The sequence below is a fragment of the Jaculus jaculus genome, chromosome 4, assembly GCF_020740685.1.
Source record: "Jaculus jaculus isolate mJacJac1 chromosome 4, mJacJac1.mat.Y.cur, whole genome shotgun sequence".
In the NCBI taxonomy this organism is placed as follows: Eukaryota; Metazoa; Chordata; class Mammalia; order Rodentia; family Dipodidae; genus Jaculus; species Jaculus jaculus.
In genome coordinates this window covers 19,944,180-19,965,696 of record NC_059105.1, presented here as the reverse complement: position 1 = coordinate 19,965,696, position 21,517 = coordinate 19,944,180, and the positions used below count along the sequence as shown (strand labels likewise).

The following is a 21,517-nucleotide window of genomic DNA, read 5'->3' as shown; positions in this document are numbered from 1 at the left end:
GGAGGATGAAGGAGGAGAAAAGAGGAAGAGGGAGAAGGAAGAAGAGGAAGGAGAGAGGAGGAGAAGGAAGAGAAAGAGGGAAGAGGAGGAGGGAGAGGAAGCAGGAGGAGCTGGGAGAGGAGGAGGCAGGATAGGAGGAGGAGGACTGCACAGTCCCCCAGGGAATGTTAATGGGGTCAAACTGTAAATGGAGCAGTGGAGTTTGCAGTGTCCCTTCACCACAGTGCAATCACTGTGCCCCAGGTCCTGGTCATAGAGACCAGAGTACAGTTCATCTTCAGGAGGGGAGTGAGCAAGCTGCTTCTCTGGTCCAAGAGAACACGGGTGCGGCAGCCCTCTTCCTCTCAGTTTCTGCCTTGAACACAGGCAGAGCTACTGCTGAGGCAATGATACTGAGGACTGAGGTCCCAACAGGGACAGGCCACTGGGCATTCCTGCTTGATAAAAGGTCACTGTCCCCTCTAACCTAGTACCAAATGCTGGTGCTCCCAAGCCCAGGGCTCCAAAAATGCTCCTCAGGTGGAATCACTCTCTCTACTAACCCACATGCTCTCTCCGTCCCTGCTTCCTTGCTGCTCAACATCCACAGCATCAAAGCTAAAAGAAAAGAAGCATCAGGAATCCTCAACCCTTCCTGCTCCACTCCCCATTTCTCATTTCTAGGTGGCTGTCATGCAGCACTGTTAAATACTCACCCTGTTCTGTGCCTCTTCTTGGGTTCAGATCCCCACCTAAAACTTCAGTCACTCTCCCCCTATCCCCACCCATTTGTCTTTTTGAGACAAAGCCTTATCCTCATGCTTCTACCTCCCGAATGCTGGGATGCCAGGCAGGCACCATACCCAGTTTAAATTACTGCCTCTTGTCTCTGTCTCAGTGTGTAAGTGTGACCAAGAGATGGGATGTGGCTCAGAGATGAAGTGACTGCTGTATTCTATTCCTAACACCATGCAATGCCAAACATGGTTAAAGTGTACTCAGGAACCCCTGCATCGACCCTGGAGCACTTGTTTATTGCTCTTGTTGTTTGTGTAAACTTGTTTTAGTTTTTTTGAGTGTCTCACTGTAGCCCAGGCTGACCTGGAACTCACTATGTAGTCACAGGCTGGTCTCCAATTCACAGTGGTCCTCCTACCTCTTTCTCCTGAATGCTGGAATTAAAGACATATGCCACCATGTCTGGCCCCAAAGCATTTGTTAAAATGCAGGTCACTGCTCTCTTCCTATGATGGTTAATCATGATTACCAATTTGACTGGATCTGGAATCAACCAAAAGATGCACCCAGAGGCAGGTCTGTAAGATCAACTAGGAGACACCCCTCAAGGGACAGCATTTCCAGGAAGGTTCTCTGAGGGGGAGAGCCTCCCTTCCAGTGGGCAGTAGCACTACCTCTTGGCAGCCCAGATATAAAGAGGCCCCAAGGAGGAAAAAAAAAAAAAAAAACTGCTGCTTTTGCCTGCCTGCCTTTGCTTCTGGCTGACAGGTGAGTCTACCGCTATTGCCCCTACTGCCACCAGCTTTAGTGACACCAGAAACAACTCTTCAGCCTTCCAATGTGGACTGAAGACCTGCAGCTCTCTGGGAATTCTCCAGGTCTTCAACACCAGACTAGGACTGCTGAGCCATCCAGCCCCATGGACTGAGCAGCTACGGGCTCTCCAACGCTGCAGCCCGCAGCCAGCCATGGCTGGACTGCCCAGCCCATACTGTGTAAAGCAATCTAAGAAGCCCTTCATGTGAATGTTACATATGTCTCAACTATCAATTCCGTTCCTCCGGAGAACCCTGACCAACAGTCCCACCTGCCTGGGAATAAGCAGCCAAGTTTCAGGATCGGAGCTGCTTCCACTCTACGCACCTTCTTCCAACCTGCCGCCACCCTTCTCTCATCCAGTGTCTCTACTCCAGCTGCCACGAGGATTACCAGGCAGGCTCTGAGAAATCCTGACCCAAAGCTTTACCCCACCCCACCAGCGAGGGCAGGAAAGCAGTGTTTAAAGCTGCCCTGGAGGTTCCGATAAACATCAGGTCTGAGAGCCCACGCCCACTCGCAGGCCTGGCCTGGCTTCCAAGGAGAGTCTCGTGTGGTCTCACTGGCTCCTTTTCTACCACTGCAGAGCCTTCGTAAGTGTTCTTTCCAATGTGCCCTCCTCTGTGACTCTTAGCTCCTCTTCTCTCCACTCAAAAATGACTAAGTATGGACCCAGAGGCAGATGGCCCCATCCTGGAGGGAACCTTTCCAGGCCCTCCGCGGCCCACAGGAGAGAAGCTTCAATCTACTTGGTGACCTCCAGCAGGAGGCTGTCTCAAGTCCTGATGGCTCGCTTCATCTCAGTAACTCCAGTGCCTTAGGAACTGTTTCACCAAATGTCATAAAGGGCTAACATCTCCAATCTAGAAAGAGCTTCTACACATTGTGAATAGACTCACAATCCAAAAGAAAAATGGGTAAGAAAGTAGAAACATTTCACAGAAGCAGAAATTCAAATATCCCTTGAAGCACATGAACAGACGCTCAATCTAGCTCATAATAAGAAAAAAGCAAATTAACTGTCAGACTGACCAAAACCTTTAAGCACTCCGGAACATTAGCCAGGCTGTGGAAAGGTGCTCTCACCGTGCTGCCAGGACTGGGGCCACCAGTGCAGCAGTCCCCCAGCAAGACATCAGACCCACCTGCTGGCATTTGGCTCCCCACACTCTGGCAGAATAAAAAATGAGGTCTGCACAAGGCTATCTGTTGCCAAGTGCTGTAGTCAAACAATGAAAATACCCAAAAGGTTCACCACCAGGCAAGTGGCTGGATAAACTGTGCCACCCCTGGGGAAGTGTACAGCCATCAAGGAAGCTCTCTTAGCAAGCTGGAATATGGTCTCTATGGAGCACAAAGAAAGGGATGGTCTAAGCCATGCAAAGAGCAGGTCTCTGTGAGTTAGAAGGACATATGGGGGTAAACAAAAAACAAGCAGTTTTAAGTCCTCAAGAAGAAGGGCCTGGCGTGGCGACACACGCCTTTAATCCCAGCACTTGGGAGGCAGAGGTAGGACTACCCTGAGTTCAAGGCCACCCTGAGACTACATAGTAAATTTTAGGTCAGCCTGGGCTAGTGTGAGACCCTACCTGAGAAAGCAAATAAATAAATAAATAAATAAAATCCTCAAGAAGACATAAACCCAAATGCAAAATAATAAAAGTGGCTAATGGTCAGCTGGAAGGAAGAAGGAACAGGCAGAGACAGGAAAGACCCCAGACTCCTAGGAACAAAGGGTCTCAGTGGGCTCCTCGCAACATCAGCACTGGAGAGGACACTGGCACTGACCCCTTCCTTGCCTTCCATCCACACAGCCCTGTCAAGAGGCTCTCCTCTTGGGGGCCATGGCATCCATGCCCGCTGCAGCAGAACTGGGCAGGGAGGCACAACGTGTGGGTGCCACCAGGGGCCACTTGTGAATCTTCTGAGGAAGAAACTGAGGTTCAGAGAGGACACCTCCATCGACAGAAGGAACAGATAAGGGATTCAAACCCAGGTCTGTCTGATTCCAACCTTCCCTACACTTCCATGTATGTTTGTGGAAGATCTGCCTCTCATTAATTTTGCTTTCATACATTCACACAAACCTATAGCCCAACTATTCTCCTGTTCTTTCAGGGAGTAAATTTACACACACACACATACACACGCAACACAAAGAGGCAAAGCCCAGCTACACTACTCACCCAGTGACAAATCTGAACCTCCAGCCACAGGAAGGACACCCCCAAAAAACAGCACTACTGTGGTCCACTAATGGGAAGAACTTGGCTCACCACTGGGAATGCTGCAGGATGAAATCTGAACCCATGAAGCTGTGGAATGAAGTCACTGGGTTTTGGCAAATATTTACTGAACACTCAACACGCCAAGCACTGCTGGGAACACCACGATGGAAGGGACAGGACCCATGGCCTTTAAGGAAGCTGCACAGGGCAGATGGGATACTTCACAGGGTGAGAGAAAGAAATACCTCTGAATCTGCTTTGGAAAACTGCTTAGAAAAGGTGGGGGTGAGGACAAGTACCATAACGACATATCCTGGCATAATTAACTCATCTCCCTCCACATCGGCCTGTTAGGAAATTTCCAGAAAGTATGTCAAAGTGCCAAAAGAAATGTGGGGTGCCTTGGAAACTCAGAGTTAGAAGCCACAGAGAGGTTACAACAACAATACCCCCTAGGAACTTCAGTGTCACTGTCAAATTCAAGGGCAGACTCCATGGAGAAAGCCGACTTTGCAGACCTCTGCTGGTCTCAGTCACACTTCTGCAGGGCAAAGGGCTGCCATTTACTTGCCAACACCCAGGGTCTAGCCCTGGCTAACAATAACTGCTCACATTCTCCGATAACATCCTTCTAGACTTTCTTTCAAGTATGTGGGTAACAGAAGAGTGGGATTGTGTAATATTCAAATGACTTGGTAAGGGCTAAAGCGATGGCTCAGAGGTTAAAGGCACTTGCTTGCAAAAAATAAAAAATAAAATAACAGCACATAAAACCAGATACATAAAGTGGACTATGCATCTGGAGTTTGTGTCTGAAACAGCAGGAGGCCATGGAGTGCCCATTCTCTCTTTCCCCTCTCCCTCTCTCATACTTGAAAAAAAATGACTTGATAACCTTTTCCAAACAATATTTGACTAGATCACTTTTATTTTATCTCTCTGTGCCCAATCCTATTTTATGTATTCAGATGTTGAAAGATGCTGACATAATGACAGTGCCCATTCATCACATGATTGACTGGGCAACTAAAAGAGACCTTATTTATAACAAGAACTTCAACTCTGCTTAGATGAGTGTAGATTTATTTTCAACACAGGAGTTAAAAGTTTACACAAAGGGCAACATAACCAAGTTGTCCTATACAATGTGCACACTGATTAGGATATTGTGAAATTTAAGCCCTATGTTCTTACAAATCGTGCCTTGTTGTATATTTGGCTCCTTGAATTCAGTCTGCTTTCATCCAACAGTTTTGGCTATGTTTAAGAACATTCCAGAGAGGAGGCAGACGACAGACATTTCCTACATAGGAGGAAACCACCCTCCGCAGCCACACTTAGCACACTCCCCACCCAGACCTTCACTAAAGGACACTTCATGTCTGCACAAGATAGACACTTCCTTGTAGACATGCAGAACAACAGATGGAAGCTAAAAATAACCCAAATCCAACGTAAGCCCCAGGATCAATCTGGAACCCTCTTTCACCGTCTTCCCTGGAGTACTGTTTGCACACAGCTAACGTGTGTTCTATAAGCATGGTGTTGCCTCTCTTTTGCCCCAACAGCACAGAACACTGTCCCCATCCCCAATTCCTCCAATCACCTGCACAGCTGGCTACACCAGGTGGCACCCACTCTTGCCAGTACACCCTGCCAGCTGTATGATTAAGACCAGAGTGCTATCTTGTCACAACCTTCATATGGTTGTGAAGGTGAAGACAGACAGTCCACACATGTTGCAAGCACAGGCCAGCACTTGGTACTGACCAGCGTGCCATTCATCCACTGACAGTCAACTGAAGAGGGTTGATGGGCGCCGCAGTCAGGTTCGCATTGCTGGCAGAAATCACCTGACCAAGAGCAGCTTTGGAGGGAAAAGAGTTTATTTTGGCTTACAGACTCAAGAGGAAGCTTCATAATGGCACGGTGAAAACGATGGCATGAGCAGAGGGTGGATATCACCCCCTGGCCAACATCAGGTGGACAACAGGAACAGGAGCATGTGCCAAACACTGGCAAGGGGAAACTGGCTATAACACCCATAAGCCCGCCCCCAACAATACACTGCCCCCAGAAGGTGTTAATTCCTAAATCGGGAACCTAGCATTCAGAACGCCTAAGTTTATGGGGGACATGTGACCTGAATCAAAAACCACAATGGGGCCGGGCATGGTGGCGCACGCCTTTAATCCCAGCACTCAGGAGGCAGAGGTAGGAGAATAACCGTGAGTTTAAGGCCACCCTGAGACTACAGAGTTAATTCCAGGTCAGCCTAGACCAGAGTGAGACCGTACCTCGAAAAACCAAAAAAAAAACAAAAACACCAAAAAAAAAAAAAAAAAACACAATGGGTTTTAAACTTGAACAAGGACACTAAGGTTGTATGAAACCTGTGTTTTGGTTTGGTCCTGGATAAGGACCCCACATGGTGAGTATGTGTGTGCTCAAACACTGAGACACACAACCCCAACCTGTTTGTAACTTTAAAAAAAAATCATTTTTATTTATTGAGAGAAAGAGAGAGAAAAAAAACAGTGTGCCAGGCCACTGCAAATGAACTCCTGATGCATGTACCACTTTGTGCATCTGGCTTATGTGGTTCTGGGGAATCAAACCTGGGCCCTTAGGCTTTGCAGGCAAGCACCTTAACTGCTAAGCCATCTCTCCAGCCCTGTAACTTCTTATACCCAATAATGGTGCAATGAACATGTTGTCTATGTCTCTCTCTCTCTTTTCCTTTTTTTGGTTTTGTGAGGTAGGGTCTCGCTCTGGTTCAGGCTAACCTGGAATTCACTATGTACTCTCAAGCTGGCCTCAAACTCACAACAATCCTCCTACCTCTGCCTCCTGAATAGTGACATTAAAGGTGTGTGCCACCATGCCCGACTTATGATGTCTTTTATTGTATATTTAAGTTATTTTTGCCGCTACGTGTGGTGACAGACACCTGTAATTCCAGCACTCGGGAGGCAGACACAGGAGGACTGTCACAAGTTCAGGCCAACTTGGGCAAAGAGTGAGTTCCCCATTAACCAGGACCCTGTCTCAAAAGAACAAAACAAACAGAAAAGATTATTTCCCAAGGACAGGATCCCACTGGTGGAATTTTAGGTCAAGAGTGTGTATTTTCTTGGAATTAACTCACATTTCAAGAGGTTTCTATAAATAGCAAATTTTCAGCTTATACAAAATATTTAGATAGAATAATCACGTAAGACAGTTTAAAAGCCCACTAGACAATCACACACACCTCACAGTCCTGACACCCTAGGTTCTATTTTTCCACTGAAAGCACAAACCCCAGCCACACAGAGAAAGGAGACCAGGAGCCCTGGGCTCCCCTTGTCAGCCTCAGAAGAAGATGTGAGCTCAAACACGGCCACACAGACTAAGCACACTGCTTGCCGGGGCTCTCCTCGGCCAGCCTCGGAAGATGTGCTCAGACACAGACATGAGCAACTGGCGGGGGGGGGGGGGGGGGGGTGTGTGACACACGAGGTTGGATGACACTAGTGTTATTTCACATCTTATTGAACTATGAAAAAACTGAATCAAGTCTCTCTAGAAATTAGAAGAGTTCTATGGCAATAAAATTTGAGGGGCCAAGATTTCCTTTTAAACATATAAATGCCTCCTAACCATCCATAAGAATACTTCTACAAGTAGAGCTGGAAGGATGGCTTAGCAGTCAAGACGTTTATCTGCAAAGCCGAAGGACCCAGGTTCAACTCCCCAGGACCCACATAAACCAGATGCACAAGGCGGCGCATGCATCTAGAGTTCATTTGCAATGGCTGGAGCCCTGGCGTGTCCATTCTCTCTCTCCCTCTCTTTCTCTTTGTCAAATAAATAAAATAAAATAAAATATTAGAATATTTCTACAAGTAAAGTCAAAGCACTAGTTCTAGGCCAGCCTGGACTACAGAGGGAGATCTTGTCTCAAAATTACTAATAGTGGGCTGGAGAGATGGCTTAGCGGTTAAGCACTTGCCTATGAAGCCTAAGGACCCCAGTTTGAAGATCAATTCCCCAATACCTATGCAGGCTACATGCACAAGGTGGTGCATGCATGTGGAGTCCATTTGCAGTGGCTGGATGCCCTAGCATGCCCATTCTCTCTCTCTCCCTCCCTCTCTCCCTTTCTGTCTCTCTCAAATAAGTAATTTTAATTACTAATAGTAATAACGATAGTAATAATAACTGGAAGAAGTAATTCCTCTGACAGCCTGACACAGGGGAATACAACTGTAATCCCAGCACTCAGGAGGCGGAGGTAGGAGGATCACCATGAGTTCGAGGCTACCCTTGGACTACACAGTGAATTCCAGGTCAGCCTGGGCCACAGTGAGACCCTACCTCGAGAGGGGAAAAACAAAAAAGAGTGAGAGAACTCAAAACAGATCTGACTGAAGCTAAGGACTGAAGCAGTCAGAGAACTGCAGCTTCTTGACCTTGGCTTGGCAATGAACACAAGCAACAAAAGAAAAATACTGGACTTGCTTAAAATTAAAAGCTTCTGCAGCAGGAGAACAGGCCTATAATCCCAGGGCTTGGGAAGCCAAAGCAGGAAAACGGTGAGTTCAAGTCCAGCTTGACCTCAGTATCAAGACCTCGGCAACAAGTGCAGTTTAACTATGAAATGTTCCCACAGGCTCGGGCATCTGCACACGCGGTGCCCAGATGGCAGCTGTTTGGGAGGGCTGCGGTGGAGTCTTGCTGGAGGAAACGGTCAAAGGGAAAGGCTGTGAGGTTTTGTAGCAGAGCCCTGCTTCCTTACACACGCTCTGCTTCCTGACTGTGGACACAGTGTGACCAGCCAGTCCCCCTCTCCTGTTACCATGCCTTCGCAGCCTTGATGGGCTCTACTGCCCATCCGGATCTATAAGCCAAAATAAACCCCTCCTTAAGCTGACTGCCAGTTATTATTCAGTCACGGTAATGAGAGAAAAGAGAGAAAAAGGAGAGGGAGGGGAGGAAGGAGCGGGAAGTAGATCTCCTCTTCCATCTTTCCACAAGTACAAAGCACTATTCATCAGTAATTGAGTGGACTTCAAGCTAGAGGCAGGCCTCCCGTTCACGATTTCAGCCCTCTCTTCTGAGACACAACAGAGCAGAGCCACCCCAAGGTAGGAGACAGAAGACTGCTCAACGCCCACTACTCAGGGATACACAGTCTACACAGGACACAGAAAATGGGGCAGTGCCCTCCTGCGGCTCAGAACGAGCCTATGGCCAATCCAAATACATTCCACGTCTCCCCCAGCAGGCCCGCACTCGACTGACAGGAACATAAACCACTCAAGGACCAGTAAGTCAAAGCAAAATGGGGCAGGTGGGGACTGAAGAAAAGGTACATGCATCAATATGAAATCAATGAGTGTAGAAAATGGAAGGCATTTTGGAAAATGCACGCTCACTGGGCTGGAGAAGAGGCTCAGTGCTAACAGCGCCGCCTAGCAGGTGCAGTGCCCAGCACCGCAAAGAGCGAACAGGTGCCTCTGTCGTCCTCAGCATGCAAGAAGACACTGCCGTTATTAAAAAAATTAAATTAAGCATTTTTTAAAGGACAGGGAGTACCAAAATGAGAACAGGATGAAATTGAAAGACAAAAATCACCACCCAACAGCAGAATTAAAATCCAGCTGGCAGAGACACGGGGGAACACGAACGATACACCAAGTGTCGGCAGCAGCATGCTGCCGCAGGGTAAACAGAAGTGAAATGGCTGAGATGGCTTAGGGGAAAGTGCCCGCCAGGGACCCTCAGCACCCACATGAGAGCAAAGCTAGGCATGTGGTATGCACTCGGGAGGTGGAGAAGGAGCACCCTGAGGATCAGCAGCTAGTCCAGCAGAATTACTGAGCTCTAGGCTCAGCGAAAAGAGCCAGTCCCAAAAAGAAAGGTGAACTCCAGGCATGGTGATGCACACAATTTAATCCCAACACTCGAGGTAGGAGGATGGCTGTGAGTTCAAGGCCAGCCTGAGACTACATAGTGAATTCCACATCAGCCTGGGCTAGGCCAAGACCCTACTTCAAAAAATACAAACAAAAGCCAGGCGTGGTGGCACACGCCTTTAATCCCAGTACTTGGGAGGCAGAGGTAGGAGGATCGCCATGAGTTTGACCACCCTGAGAGCACATCGTGAGTTCCAGGTCAGCCTGGGCTAGAGTGAGACCCTACCTCGAAAAACCAAAATAAAATAAAATATGAAAACAAAAAATAAGTTGGAGAGCATCTGAAGAAGACATGAAGAGTTACCCTCTGGCCCCCACACATACACACATGCACACACAGTCCATGGGCAGAGTGCAGATCAACCACTCTGCATACAGAAAGAAGTGCCCCCCAAAAAATCCACAGAGACCCAACAGGAGAATGAAGTGGACCTGCTATACCAAGGCTGCACAATGACCAGGTGCCCACGTGCAATTCCCCCAGGTGGCTTGCTAATTGTAAGGTAGGATCCCACATCTGCAGGAAAACATCTAGTGATAACACCTTAGATGAACAGTTAGCAGGAGATGGCTCCTATAGGATACAGGACAGAGTTTGGCACATCCCATATCCAAAGCTGCCCAAAACACCAGGCTGACTCTGACAGTCTCACAGACCTCTCACTTCCAGGTTACAGGAAGCAGAGGCTACAGGAACAATACATCAAAGCCCATAAGGAAACAATCAGATACAAGGTTTACAAGACAACTGCCTTGTCTCTCCCGGCAGTCTCCTGGGGGCGGGGGGGGGGGGGGGGGGGGGGGGAGGAGCTGCTCTGGGTCAAGAAACTAGTGAGAACTAACCAGTTCAGTGTGGAAATCTGACTGGTACCTGGTTCCCAAGAGGGAGGCCATCAAAGACACTTGGGGCTTAAATGGGAAAATTGAAAGCGTGTGTCATTTATTTCAGATGTGACACTGGTGGTGCTGTACAGAAAAGCGTCCTCACGCTAAGGCAACACCAGCTGAGGGACATGAGACATGCTGCATGTCGCACTCCCTCTGAGGACTGACCCTCGCCTTCTCTGCAGCGCTTCTCTCCCCTGTCCCCCTGGCCTCCCAGGCTCTCCTCTGCCCACTTCCAGAGGCCATAAATATCCTCTGAGCAGTCCTGACCCACTGGTACCCTGACCTCACTCTCAGGCAGAGATGAACCGTCCCCATTTGAGCTGGGAGAGAGCACAGAGGCCTGTCCAAGCCATCAAGCATCAGACCAGGTCAGAGCACAGCCCCAGACTGGTTCTCACTGGTCCCCAGCCACCCATGGCCCAGCTCCTCTTCCCCAGCATCAATAGTAAGTCAGCACAGTGCCCTCCAAAGTCACTTTCAAACCCAGGTAACTTTCTCCATCATCCCCAGGTCATGACTCTGGCCCAGGCTTCCACTATCGCACAACAGGGTCAGCAGTATCCACTTAAGACAACCAAGACTCAGCTAGAGCGACCTTTGCCCTCCGACTCCTATGAGGGACTTTACCTCCCAATGCAACTTCCAAGCCAGCTCTCCAGCCTCCTGCTTTCTCATGCACCTATAACAACTACACCTTTCTTTCAGCACACACCCCCAGCCCAATTTCAACTACCTCCAGCCACAGGATCTTTACAAACCTTGTTACCAACTAATCCTGCCTCTTCCTCCGCCTCCTCCTTTTATTAATCCTTTAAAAGATATACCCGGGCTGGAGAGAGATGGCTTAGCAGTTAAGGCACTTATGACAAAGCCAAAGGACCCAGGCTTGAGTCCCCAGTACCTACATAAAGCCAGATGCACAAGTTGGTTCATGTATCTGGAGTTCACCTGCAGTGGCTAGAAGCTCTGGTGCACCTATTCTCTCCCTCGCCTTCTCCCTCCCCCGCTTCTCTCTCAAATAAATAAATAATAGAATACTTTTTTTAAAAAGGTATTTCCTTATTCTATTGTCATTGAATTCAATGTGTTGTTAGTCTCATCCAATTTTCATGAACTTTCAGCAGGCCTTCTTTTTTAATATATGCATTTAATGATGTACATTTCCCTCTAAACATGACCTCAGATGTAACCTATTAGTTTACTTATTTGGTTGGTTGATTGTTTGTTTTTGGAAATGGGTCTCACTATGTAGGCCCGGATGGCCTCAAACTTGTACTCCTCCTGCCTCAGGAGGCGCTAAAAGATTACAGGCATGTGCTACCATAGGAGCTATGTTAGCCACCTTTTGCTATCATTCAACTCCAAATATACTCTAGCTTTCTTTGACTCATACAATATTGAAAAATAGATGCCTAAATTCCCAAATACATCTGGAAGTTTCTTTTTATTAATCCTGGCTTAATTCCACTGTTACTAGAGACGATAATCTACATAGTTTCAGTCCAGTGGAAGTTGCTAAGACCTGACTTGTGGCTAGGACATAGCAAATTTTTTTTTTTACTTTAACTGACAATTTTTACATGCCTATTTAATGTATTTTGATCATTATCCCTTCCCATTACCTTTTCGTATCCACCTCTCTGTGCCCCTTCCACCAAACCCCTTCTTCCCAACCAGTCCCTCTTCTGCTTGGGTGTGTGTGTGTAAGGTTACTTGCCAGAGCATGTTCAAGTGACCAGTGGCTACACCACTGAAGAAAATGTCTCCTGCGCCCCCAACAACAATAGAGGCTGTGGCCTCATGATTTCCCTCACCATCCACAACAGCATACAGTAAGGTCTCTCTCTTTTTTTTTTTTTTTTTTGGCTTTTCAAGGTAAGGATCTGGAATTCACTCTGTAGTCTCAGAGTGGCCTCGAACTCATGGCAATCCTCCTACCTCTGCTTCCTGAGTGCTGGGATTAAAGGTGTGCACCACTATGCCCAGCTCACACAGTAAATTCTAACAAATGTGATTCTAGAATATCCATTAGGTCAAGTTTAGCACTCATATTGTTTGACTCTTCCACAATTTTTTTTTCTCTCTCTTTTTTTTTTTTTTTTTTTTTGTTGTTGTTGTTGAGGTAGGGTCTCACTCTGGCCCAAGCTGACCTGGAATTCACTATGGAGTCTCAGGGTGGCCTCAAACTCACGGCGATCCTCCTACCTCTGCCTCCCGAGTACTAGGATTAAAGGCATGCGCCACCACGCCCGGCTGATTCTTCTACAATTTTTTAGACTGTTTTTTGAAATACCACTTGAGACTAGGGCATTAAAATACCCCACTATGAGGAGTACTCAGCACTGCAATATCTCTATCACCCCTTCCAAGGCTCAGGGTCCACTGGGAAAAAAAAGGTGGCTGAAAGAATGTAAGAGACAAAGGAAGAGTAGGGCTCCTTATAACTTGCTCCCTCCAGACACAAAATGTCCCGGATATCCAAGACCTCACAATGCCTGACACTACCTACACAAGACCATCATAATAGGAGGAAAAGATCATGACATCAAAATAAAAGAGAGACTGATTGAGAGGGGGAGAGGATATGATGGAGAGTGGAGTTTCAAAGGGGAAAGTGGGGGGAATTACCATAGTATATTGTTTAAAATCATGGAAGTTGTCAATAAAAAAAAATATCCCAGTATGAAGCTGAGCATGGTGGAATACCTGTAACCCTGGCATTCAGGAGGCAGAGGCAGTAGGACTTCTATGAATTTGAGACCAACCAGGCCTACATAGTGGATCCTATCTCAAAAAAAAAAAAAAAAAACCTTCAGAGCTGGAGAGATAGCTTAGTGCTTAAGGCACTTGACTTGCTGGCAAAGCCTAACAACCCAGGTTCAATTCCCCAGTACCCATGTAAGCCAAATGCACAAAGTGACACATGCATCTGGCGTTCATTTGCAGTGGCTACAGGCCCTGGCATACCTATTCTCTCTCTCTCAACTGCTAAGCCACATTTCCAGCCCCCGTATTCTCTCTTTTTACCCCTCCTTCCCTCCCTCCCTCCCTCCCTCTCTCTCTCTAATAAATAAACACCAAACTGCCCAGTAAGCACTTCTCTTAATGTTCATACCCACATATTAATGCTACTCAAACTTTTGGTTACAGAAGCTTCTCTTTTCAGATGGCAGTAACCACTGGGATGACTCAAAAGTTACCAGAGTGCTGAGAAGAAGTGACAGAGGAGTGATCAGCACTGAAATATTTCTGTCACACCTTCCAAGGCTCAGGGTCCATTGCGGAAGGGGTGGCAGAAAGAATGTAAGAGCCAAAGGAAGGGTAGGACTCCTTACAATGTACTCTTCCACACACAAAATGGCCTGGATATCTATGACCTCACAGCGCCTGACACTACCTACACAAGACCATCAAAATAGAAGGAAAAGATCATGACATCAAAATAAAAGAGTGATTGAGAGGGGGAGGGGATATGATGGAGAGTGGAGTTGCAAAGGGAAAGTGGGGAGGAGGATTACCATGGCTTATTGTCTATAATTATGGAAGCTGTCACTAAAAAATAAATAAATAAACAAGTGTCCACAAGCGCATTATCGAAAAATCCAAAGAGCAAAAGTGACCCAAATGTCCACAATGTTGAATGAGTAAAATGAAGCATATCCTGGGGCAGGGGAGGTGGTTTTTGTGTCAAGCATGAAGAGCTGAGTTCAGATTCCTAGAACCCAGGAAAATGCCTGGCACGCTGGTGTGCGCCTGTCATCCCAGTGCTGGAGAGGCGGACAATCCCCAGGGCTTACTGCCTAGCTTGTCTAGCTCATTCTGTGAAGCTCTGGGTTCAGTGAGCAATCCTGTCTCAAAAAGTAAGCAAAGGGTTGGAGAGATGGCTTAGCGGTTAAGGCACTTGCCTGCAAAGCCTAAGGACCCAGGTTCGATTCTCCAGGTTCCATGGAAGCCAGCTGTACATGGTGGCTCAAGCATCTGGAGTTTGTTTGCAGTGGCTAGAGGCCCTGGTGCACCTATTCTCTCTCTCTTTCTGTGTGTGTGTGTGTGTGTGTGTGTGTGTGTGTGTGTGTCTCATAAATAAAAATAAATTCTCCAATAAATAAAAAAAATAAATAAAAATTTTTTTTTAAAAAAGTAAGCACAGCTGGGCGTGGAGGTGCATACCTTTAATCCCAGCACTGAGGAGGCAGAGCTACAAGGACTGCTGTGAGCCAGAGGCCAGCCTTGGACTACATAGTGAATTCCAGATCAGCCTGGACTACAATGAGACCCTACCTCAAAATAAACAAACAAGGGCTGGAGAGATGGCTCAGTAGTTAAGGTGTTTGCCTGCAAAGCCAAAGGACCCAGGTTCGATTCCCTAAGACCCCCATAAGCCCAATGCACAAGGTGGCACATGCGTCTGGAGCTCATTTCCAGCTGCTGGAGACCCTAGCACGCCATTCACATTCTCTCTTGCTCGCTCTCTGCCTCTTTCTCTCAAATAAATATATATTTATTTTGCCAGGTATGGTGGCATACACCTTTAATCCCAGTACTTGGGAGGCAGAGGTAGGAGGATCGCTGTGAATTCAAGGCTAGCCTGAGACTAGATAGTGCATTCTGGGACAGCCTGGGCTACAAGACCCTACCTTGAAAAAACAAAAATAAATAAATAAATAAAGAGCAAGACACCTAATGACTACCTCTGACCTCCACACAGACATGCAAATACATGCAGATGTAGCTACACACATACACACCATGTTCATGCACACCACATACAAATACACATACAAAAGGATGAAGCAAATCCTTACAGTAAAGGGTTAGTTATTAAGTAATAAAAAGGAGTGTGGTACTGATACATGCTGTAACACAGAAGATCCTGAAAATGTGATAAAGAAAGTACCATGAGGTATATGTACTGGCGTACCAGAATGAAACCCATCACTCTGTATGCTAACATAAAATGTTAAGCCAGATGCAGTTCAATGGGAGAGAGAGAAAACACCAGTGAAGATGCTCAACAGTGGACTTTGCAAGCCTTATATTTGGCCAGCCACGCCAAATGAGCCAACGGGTGCAATAGTGGCATGTCTGTCATGGTGGAAACCAACTGCCCTCTAATTGGACTGGAGGCCTGCTCCATGGGAAGGAATACATCCCTGATACACAAAACTTAAAACAGGGGTATAGTCATGAGCCCTAGGGGTGTAACATCTGCTGCTGTCTGGCTAAATGTATATACTACGCTTATCAAACTGCCCAGTAACCAACCACTTCTCTTACTGTTCATACCCTTATATTAATGCTACTCTCACTTTTGGTAGAGAATCTTCTCTTTTCAGATGGCACTGACCTTGGGATGACCCAGAAGGCATCATGGTGCTGGAAAGAAGTGACAGGAGTGCTCAGTACTGATTATCTCTATCACCCCTTCCAAGACTCAAGGTCTAATGTGGAAGAGATGGCAGAAAGAATGTAAGAGCCAAAGGAAGGGTAGGACTCCTTACAACGTGCTCCACCCAGACACAAAGTGGCCTGGATATCCATGACCTCACAGTGCCTGACACTGCCTACATAAGACCATCATAATAGGAGGAGAAGATCATGATATCAAAATAAAAGAGAGACTGATTGAGATGGGGAGAGTGGAGTTTCAAAGGGGAAAGTGGGGGGAGGGAGGGTATAACCATGGGATATTTTTTATAATCATGGAAGTTGTTAATAAAAAAAAATTTTTTATAAAGAAAAAAAAATTTGGGCTGGAGAGATGGCTTAGCAGTTAAGCGCTTGCCTGTGAAGCCTAAGGACCCCGGTTCGAGGCTCGGTTCCCCAGGTCCCACGTTAGCCAGATGCACAAGGGGGCACATGCGTCTGGAGTTCGTTTGCAGAGGCTGGAAGCCCTGGCGCGCCCATTCTCTCTCTCTCTCCCTCTATCTGTCTTTCTCTCTGTGTCTGTCGCTCTCAAATAAATAAATAAATAATTTAAAAAAATAAAAATAAAAAAATTTAAGCCAGGCGTGGTGGCACATGCCTTTAATCCCAGCACTTTGCAGGCAGAGGAGGATCACCATGAGTTCGAGGTCACCCTGAGACTACCTAGTAAATCCCAGGTCAGCCTGGACTACAGTGAAACCCTACCTCGAAAAACCAAAAAAAAAAAAAAATGTAAATGTGCTAAAACAACACAACACACAAGACAACTTACTAGATGATTCTATTTATAAAAAATGACCAGAGCTGCCAAATACATACAGACAGAAACCACAGGAGTAGTTGCCTAGGGCTGGGGAAGCTGGGAGGAAATGGGTGATGAGAATGCTCTGAAATGACTGCAGAGACAGGTGCACACTATGACTACACGAAAACCATTCATAAGCACAGTTTTTGTAGGATGGGCCTCCACTATGTAGCTAAGACATCCAGGTCCTCCTGCCTCAGCCACCTGTGCACCCAGGGTTGCAGATGTGTGTTACCATGCCCACTGAACTGTACTGTTTATATGAGTGCGCTAGGTGGTACACCAAGTTATACTTCATAAACCTGAGTTTTCAAATCTTTCATTTATTTATTTGAAAGTGAGAGAGAATGGACACGCCAGGGCCTTCTGGCCACTCCAGATGCATGCGCCACCATGTGCATCTGGCTTACATGGGTACTGGGGAATCAAACCTGGATCCACAGGCTTCACAGGCAAGTGCCTTAACCACTAAGCCATCTCTCCAGCCCTCAAATATTTTTTTTTGTTTGTTTGCTTTTTTTGAGGTGGGGTCTCACTCTAGCCCAGGCTGACCTGGAATTCACTATGTAGTTAGTGAATTTCAGGGTGGCCTTGAACTCATGGTGATCCTCCTACCTCTTCCTCCCAAGCGCTGGGATTAAAGGCATGCACCACCACGGCCTGCCAGCCCTCAAATATTTTAAACTTGAACGTTTTGCTTCATTTTTTCTAGTCTTCATTTCATAAAACAAAACAAAAAGAATATTTAAATTTGAAATCAGAAGTACTAATATGTCTATGTTCATATCAAAATGCTGTTAACTTTTTTCAGTAATGTGTAATTTAACTCTATCTTCAAAACATTACACCGTGCCAGGTATGGTGGCACACGCCTTTAATCCCAGCACTTGGGAGGCTGAGGTAAGAGGATCATTCTGAGTTCAAGGCCAGCCTAATACTACAGAGTGAATTCCAGGTCAGCTGGGCTAGGGCGAGACCTTACTTTAATCAAATTTCAAAATGCTACCTAATGTCCCAGTGAACTAACTGACCAGTGTATTAGCTCGACTTTCTTTTCTACTCTAGCTGTGTGGTCCTGGAGTCATGACTGTGTACTGTGGTCAGGAAACACAAATGAAGCCATGTGTTTGCTGGGGGCAGTTTCAAACACATGGAAACATCAGACAGACATGAAACTCTAACCTAGTAAGTGGCCATTCCCAACTACACACATCCTATCTTTACTAAAAACTCAGAGGAAGCTTTTCAAACTCCTCATAACTAAAAGATGCACTTGACGCTGGGCGTGGGGGCACACGCCTTTAATACCAGCACTTAGGAGGCAGAGGTAGGAGGATCACCATGAGTTTGAGGCCACCCTGAGAATACCGAGTGAATTCCAGGTCAGCCCAGGCTAGATTGAGACCCTACCTCAAAAATTAAATAAATAAATAAAGATGCACTGCACTTGAAGCTTGGTAAGGCACCTCTACATGAACACCCTAAGGTGTTGCTTCTCAAACTATGCTTCCTGGACCAGCACCATCATCTCTGGGAGCTTGTTAGAAATGCACGGTCTGAGCCGGGGCAATGACTCAGTAGATAAAGCACTTGCCACACAATCATGAGGACCTGAGTTCAGATGCTCAACACCCTCATAAAAGCTGGCTATGGTGCGCACACCTATAATCCCAGTGCTGGGGAGACAGAGGCAGGCTTGCTGGCTTAGATAGTCTAGCCAAACTGGTGTTCAGTGGAAGAGCTTGTCTCAAAAAAAAAGGGATGGTCACTGTCCTCAGGAAAACACCCAAGCTTTTCTTCTAGCCTCCATACACGAGTATACAATGCACACACACACACACACACACACACACACACACACACGCCCCAAAGCTGCACATTCTAAGGCCCCACCCAGAGACCCTCCACCAGAATCAAGTTAACTAGATCCCCAGGGATCTTGCCTCTCCCTAAATTAAGACGGCTTTGGCTGGCACTAGACTAGTATTTTGAAATCCTGCCATACATACAGCTCTGGTCCCAGGCCAGCTGGTCTTCAGATCCATCCCTGGCTGTTTCACTCTATTCCGAATGGCAGAGGTGACCCTCGGGGTGTCCAGGCAGGAGGGGTCCGGATGTTTACAGCAGCAGCTCTGCCCGCCTAAGGCTGGGCCGAGGGTGCCAGGTGCCCCTGGAGTCTGATGTGGTCTCCCCTTTGGCCCTCAGGGCAGGGTGGCAGTGGTTTCCTGCACATTGCCTCATCTCCAAGTTGCCTCACTGCCTCAGCTTCCATAACTGAGTGCCCTCTGGCCCAACAGTGAAAGTGGGCTCTGGTTCCTTCGGGGATGCCCAATGGCAGCCCACATTACTGGATATTCCTATTTCTATACCTCATCTACCAGTAGAATTCTGTGAACGGCCTCTCTGCGACAAAAGGGAGCTCCACTGCACGCACAAACTTCGGTTCCCACATTCTGACAATCTCAAGCAACCCAGAAGAAAATGGACCTGAAGCTAGCTATCTGTACAACAGATGTGCACGGCAAGTCCTCCGGGTGTATTTTTAACACTGTAACCAGCACTCCCCCTCAACCAGAACAGCTATTGTTTTCTTCTGGAGAGGAGGTGGGGGAAGACACCTCCTGACCAACACAATTTCCAACTCCCTAGAAAGGAGGACCCAATTCTCTCCCACCTCGGTCTTGACCTTCGCACCTGTCAGTCACAGGATCTGATCAACCTTGCACTGGGCAGACCAAGCACCAGGGGAAGACACTCCTATCAGTGCCACCCAGGGCTCCCTGGACATCTTCTTGAGGCACATCTCATCCTGGAATGGTCTTCAGAGGTGCTCTCTTGTCCAAGGCCAAAAATAAAAAATAAAAATAATAAACCACCTTGAAACAGGCCAGTGCTTCAAAATCAGTCCTGACCTTCTACCCTCTTCCAAATTCTATTCAAGCTGATCCATGGAGCATTCTTCCCAGGTATACCTAAAGTTTTCCATGCAATGGCAAATCTTCCAAGGCAACCTGTTCAAGTGTCATCTGCCTACCTACAGGGAACCCCAAGATGGAGAAGCTGTCTTCCACTGTGGGATCCTCGCCAAAGGTTCAAACCCAGATCTACTGCACCTCCTGTGTCACGACCTGTGACACTATCAGCAAGTCGTCTAACTGCTCCACTTTAACTTCCAGCCCGGAACACCAGAACAAGAGCTGCTACTGGACTCACTGGGAAAAATAAATTAACTCGCCTGAAGCGCCTAGAGCTATGAAGAACTGTTATCTACAATTGCTCTCCCTATTGTGAGTAAGGCTATTATTCTTATACCTAGAATAGCATAGGTGTCCAACACCCACATGCCGAATAACGGGGGTACTTCAAAGCCTGTCTGCCACATGTCAGCACTTCCACGTCCTTAATCCCAAGCAACAGAAGACAGAGCAAGAAATGGTTCCCACACTAAAGGGACTAACTGGTCCCAGAGGAAAAGCGCACTGCAGCAGGAGGAGGAAGCCTGTGCCAGCTGGAACTGCAAGGGCTGCCCCACGGATCCAACCTGCTCTCGGCCACCTGTCCAGCCACCTGCCTGAGGAAACCCTTCCAACAGACAGGGTTCACCGTACAAAAGCAGTTTGCAACAGAAACCAGACAGGGAAAACAAAGGGTGCAACTTTCCTCCTGCAAATAAAAAAAAAAAAAAAGGACCTGCGTCTTTCAGCACCCGATCCAGAGCTGGAGTTCTCCACCGAGAGTTCGGTGCCCGGCGGGTGCGCAGTCCCGGCTTCCCCGAGGGCGGGAGGGAGGGAGAAGAGACCACTGGACGCGTACCCCTTCCCCTTCGGGACCCAGGGGTGAAGGCAAGACCCCCGCCCCCGGGTGGGAACCGACTAGCGAGGACCACACGGGTAGGTCTGCGGGAAGGCACCCGCCGGTGCTGAGCCATGTGCAGAGCCCGGGCCGCGGCGGGGTGCAGCCAGGAGCCCCCCCGGCCGGTCCGGCGGCAGGACGCGCAGCACACCTCCCCCGTCGCGGCCCTAGGCCTCGGTGTCCCCGGGTCCTCGGGCGGCGGGGGCTCCCCGGAGGCCCTCCGAGCCCCGCGCGGCGCCCACCCGCGCCCCCACCGCGCCGGCCCGCGCTCGGCCGGGACTCCGGCCCGTGGCGGCCGAGGGGCGCTCGGCGCCGGCAGCATCGCCCACGGGAACCCCGCGCCGGGCCGGGCCGGGCCTGGACGGCCGCTCGGGCAGGGCCACGGGCCTCGGCGGGGACCGTGGCGTGAGGGGCGCGCGCCCGGCCGCAGCACGGCGCCGCGCCGCCGGCTCACCTTCTGACGGATCTGGCCCGACGTGGACACCTTACGGATGAGCTTCTGCGGGGAGCCCGGCTCCGCCTCGGGCTCGCTGTCCGACGACTCCTCGGGCGGCGGCGGCGGTGCAGGCTGCGGCGGAGCCGGCGGAGGGGCGCCCGCCGCCGCCGCCATGCTGCCCGGCCAGCGCGCGCGCCGCGGGGGGCGGGGCGGGGCGGGAGGTGGGCGGGGCCTTTCGGGGGCGGGGCGAGATGGGGCGGGGCCTCGCGAGCACCCGCCCCCTGCGGTCCCCTTCCCCCCCCCCCCCCCCCCCCCCCGCACCATACACATATGCACACTCCGCTGTGTGCGCAGGCGCGGAGTCCAGGACCCTCTGGCCCCTAGAAGGCAG

The 21,517-nt window shown here is 48.5% G+C and overlaps 1 protein-coding gene across 4 annotated transcripts in view; it reads right to left on the bottom strand.

The window, feature by feature from the left end:
- Dgkd (diacylglycerol kinase delta) overlaps positions 1-21,300 on the bottom strand; it is a 102,906-nt gene extending 81,606 nt beyond the window's left edge. For 3 of the 4 annotated variants that reach the window (XM_045147125.1, XM_045147126.1, XM_045147127.1), the window contains exon 1: positions 21,145-21,300. In XM_045147125.1, the coding sequence (XP_045003060.1) occupies positions 21,145-21,300 (156 nt within the window). The remainder of the gene's footprint in view (positions 1-21,144) is intronic. The other variant, XM_045147128.1, reaches the window with a different exon arrangement.
- Between the last annotated feature and the right edge of the window lie 217 nt (positions 21,301-21,517).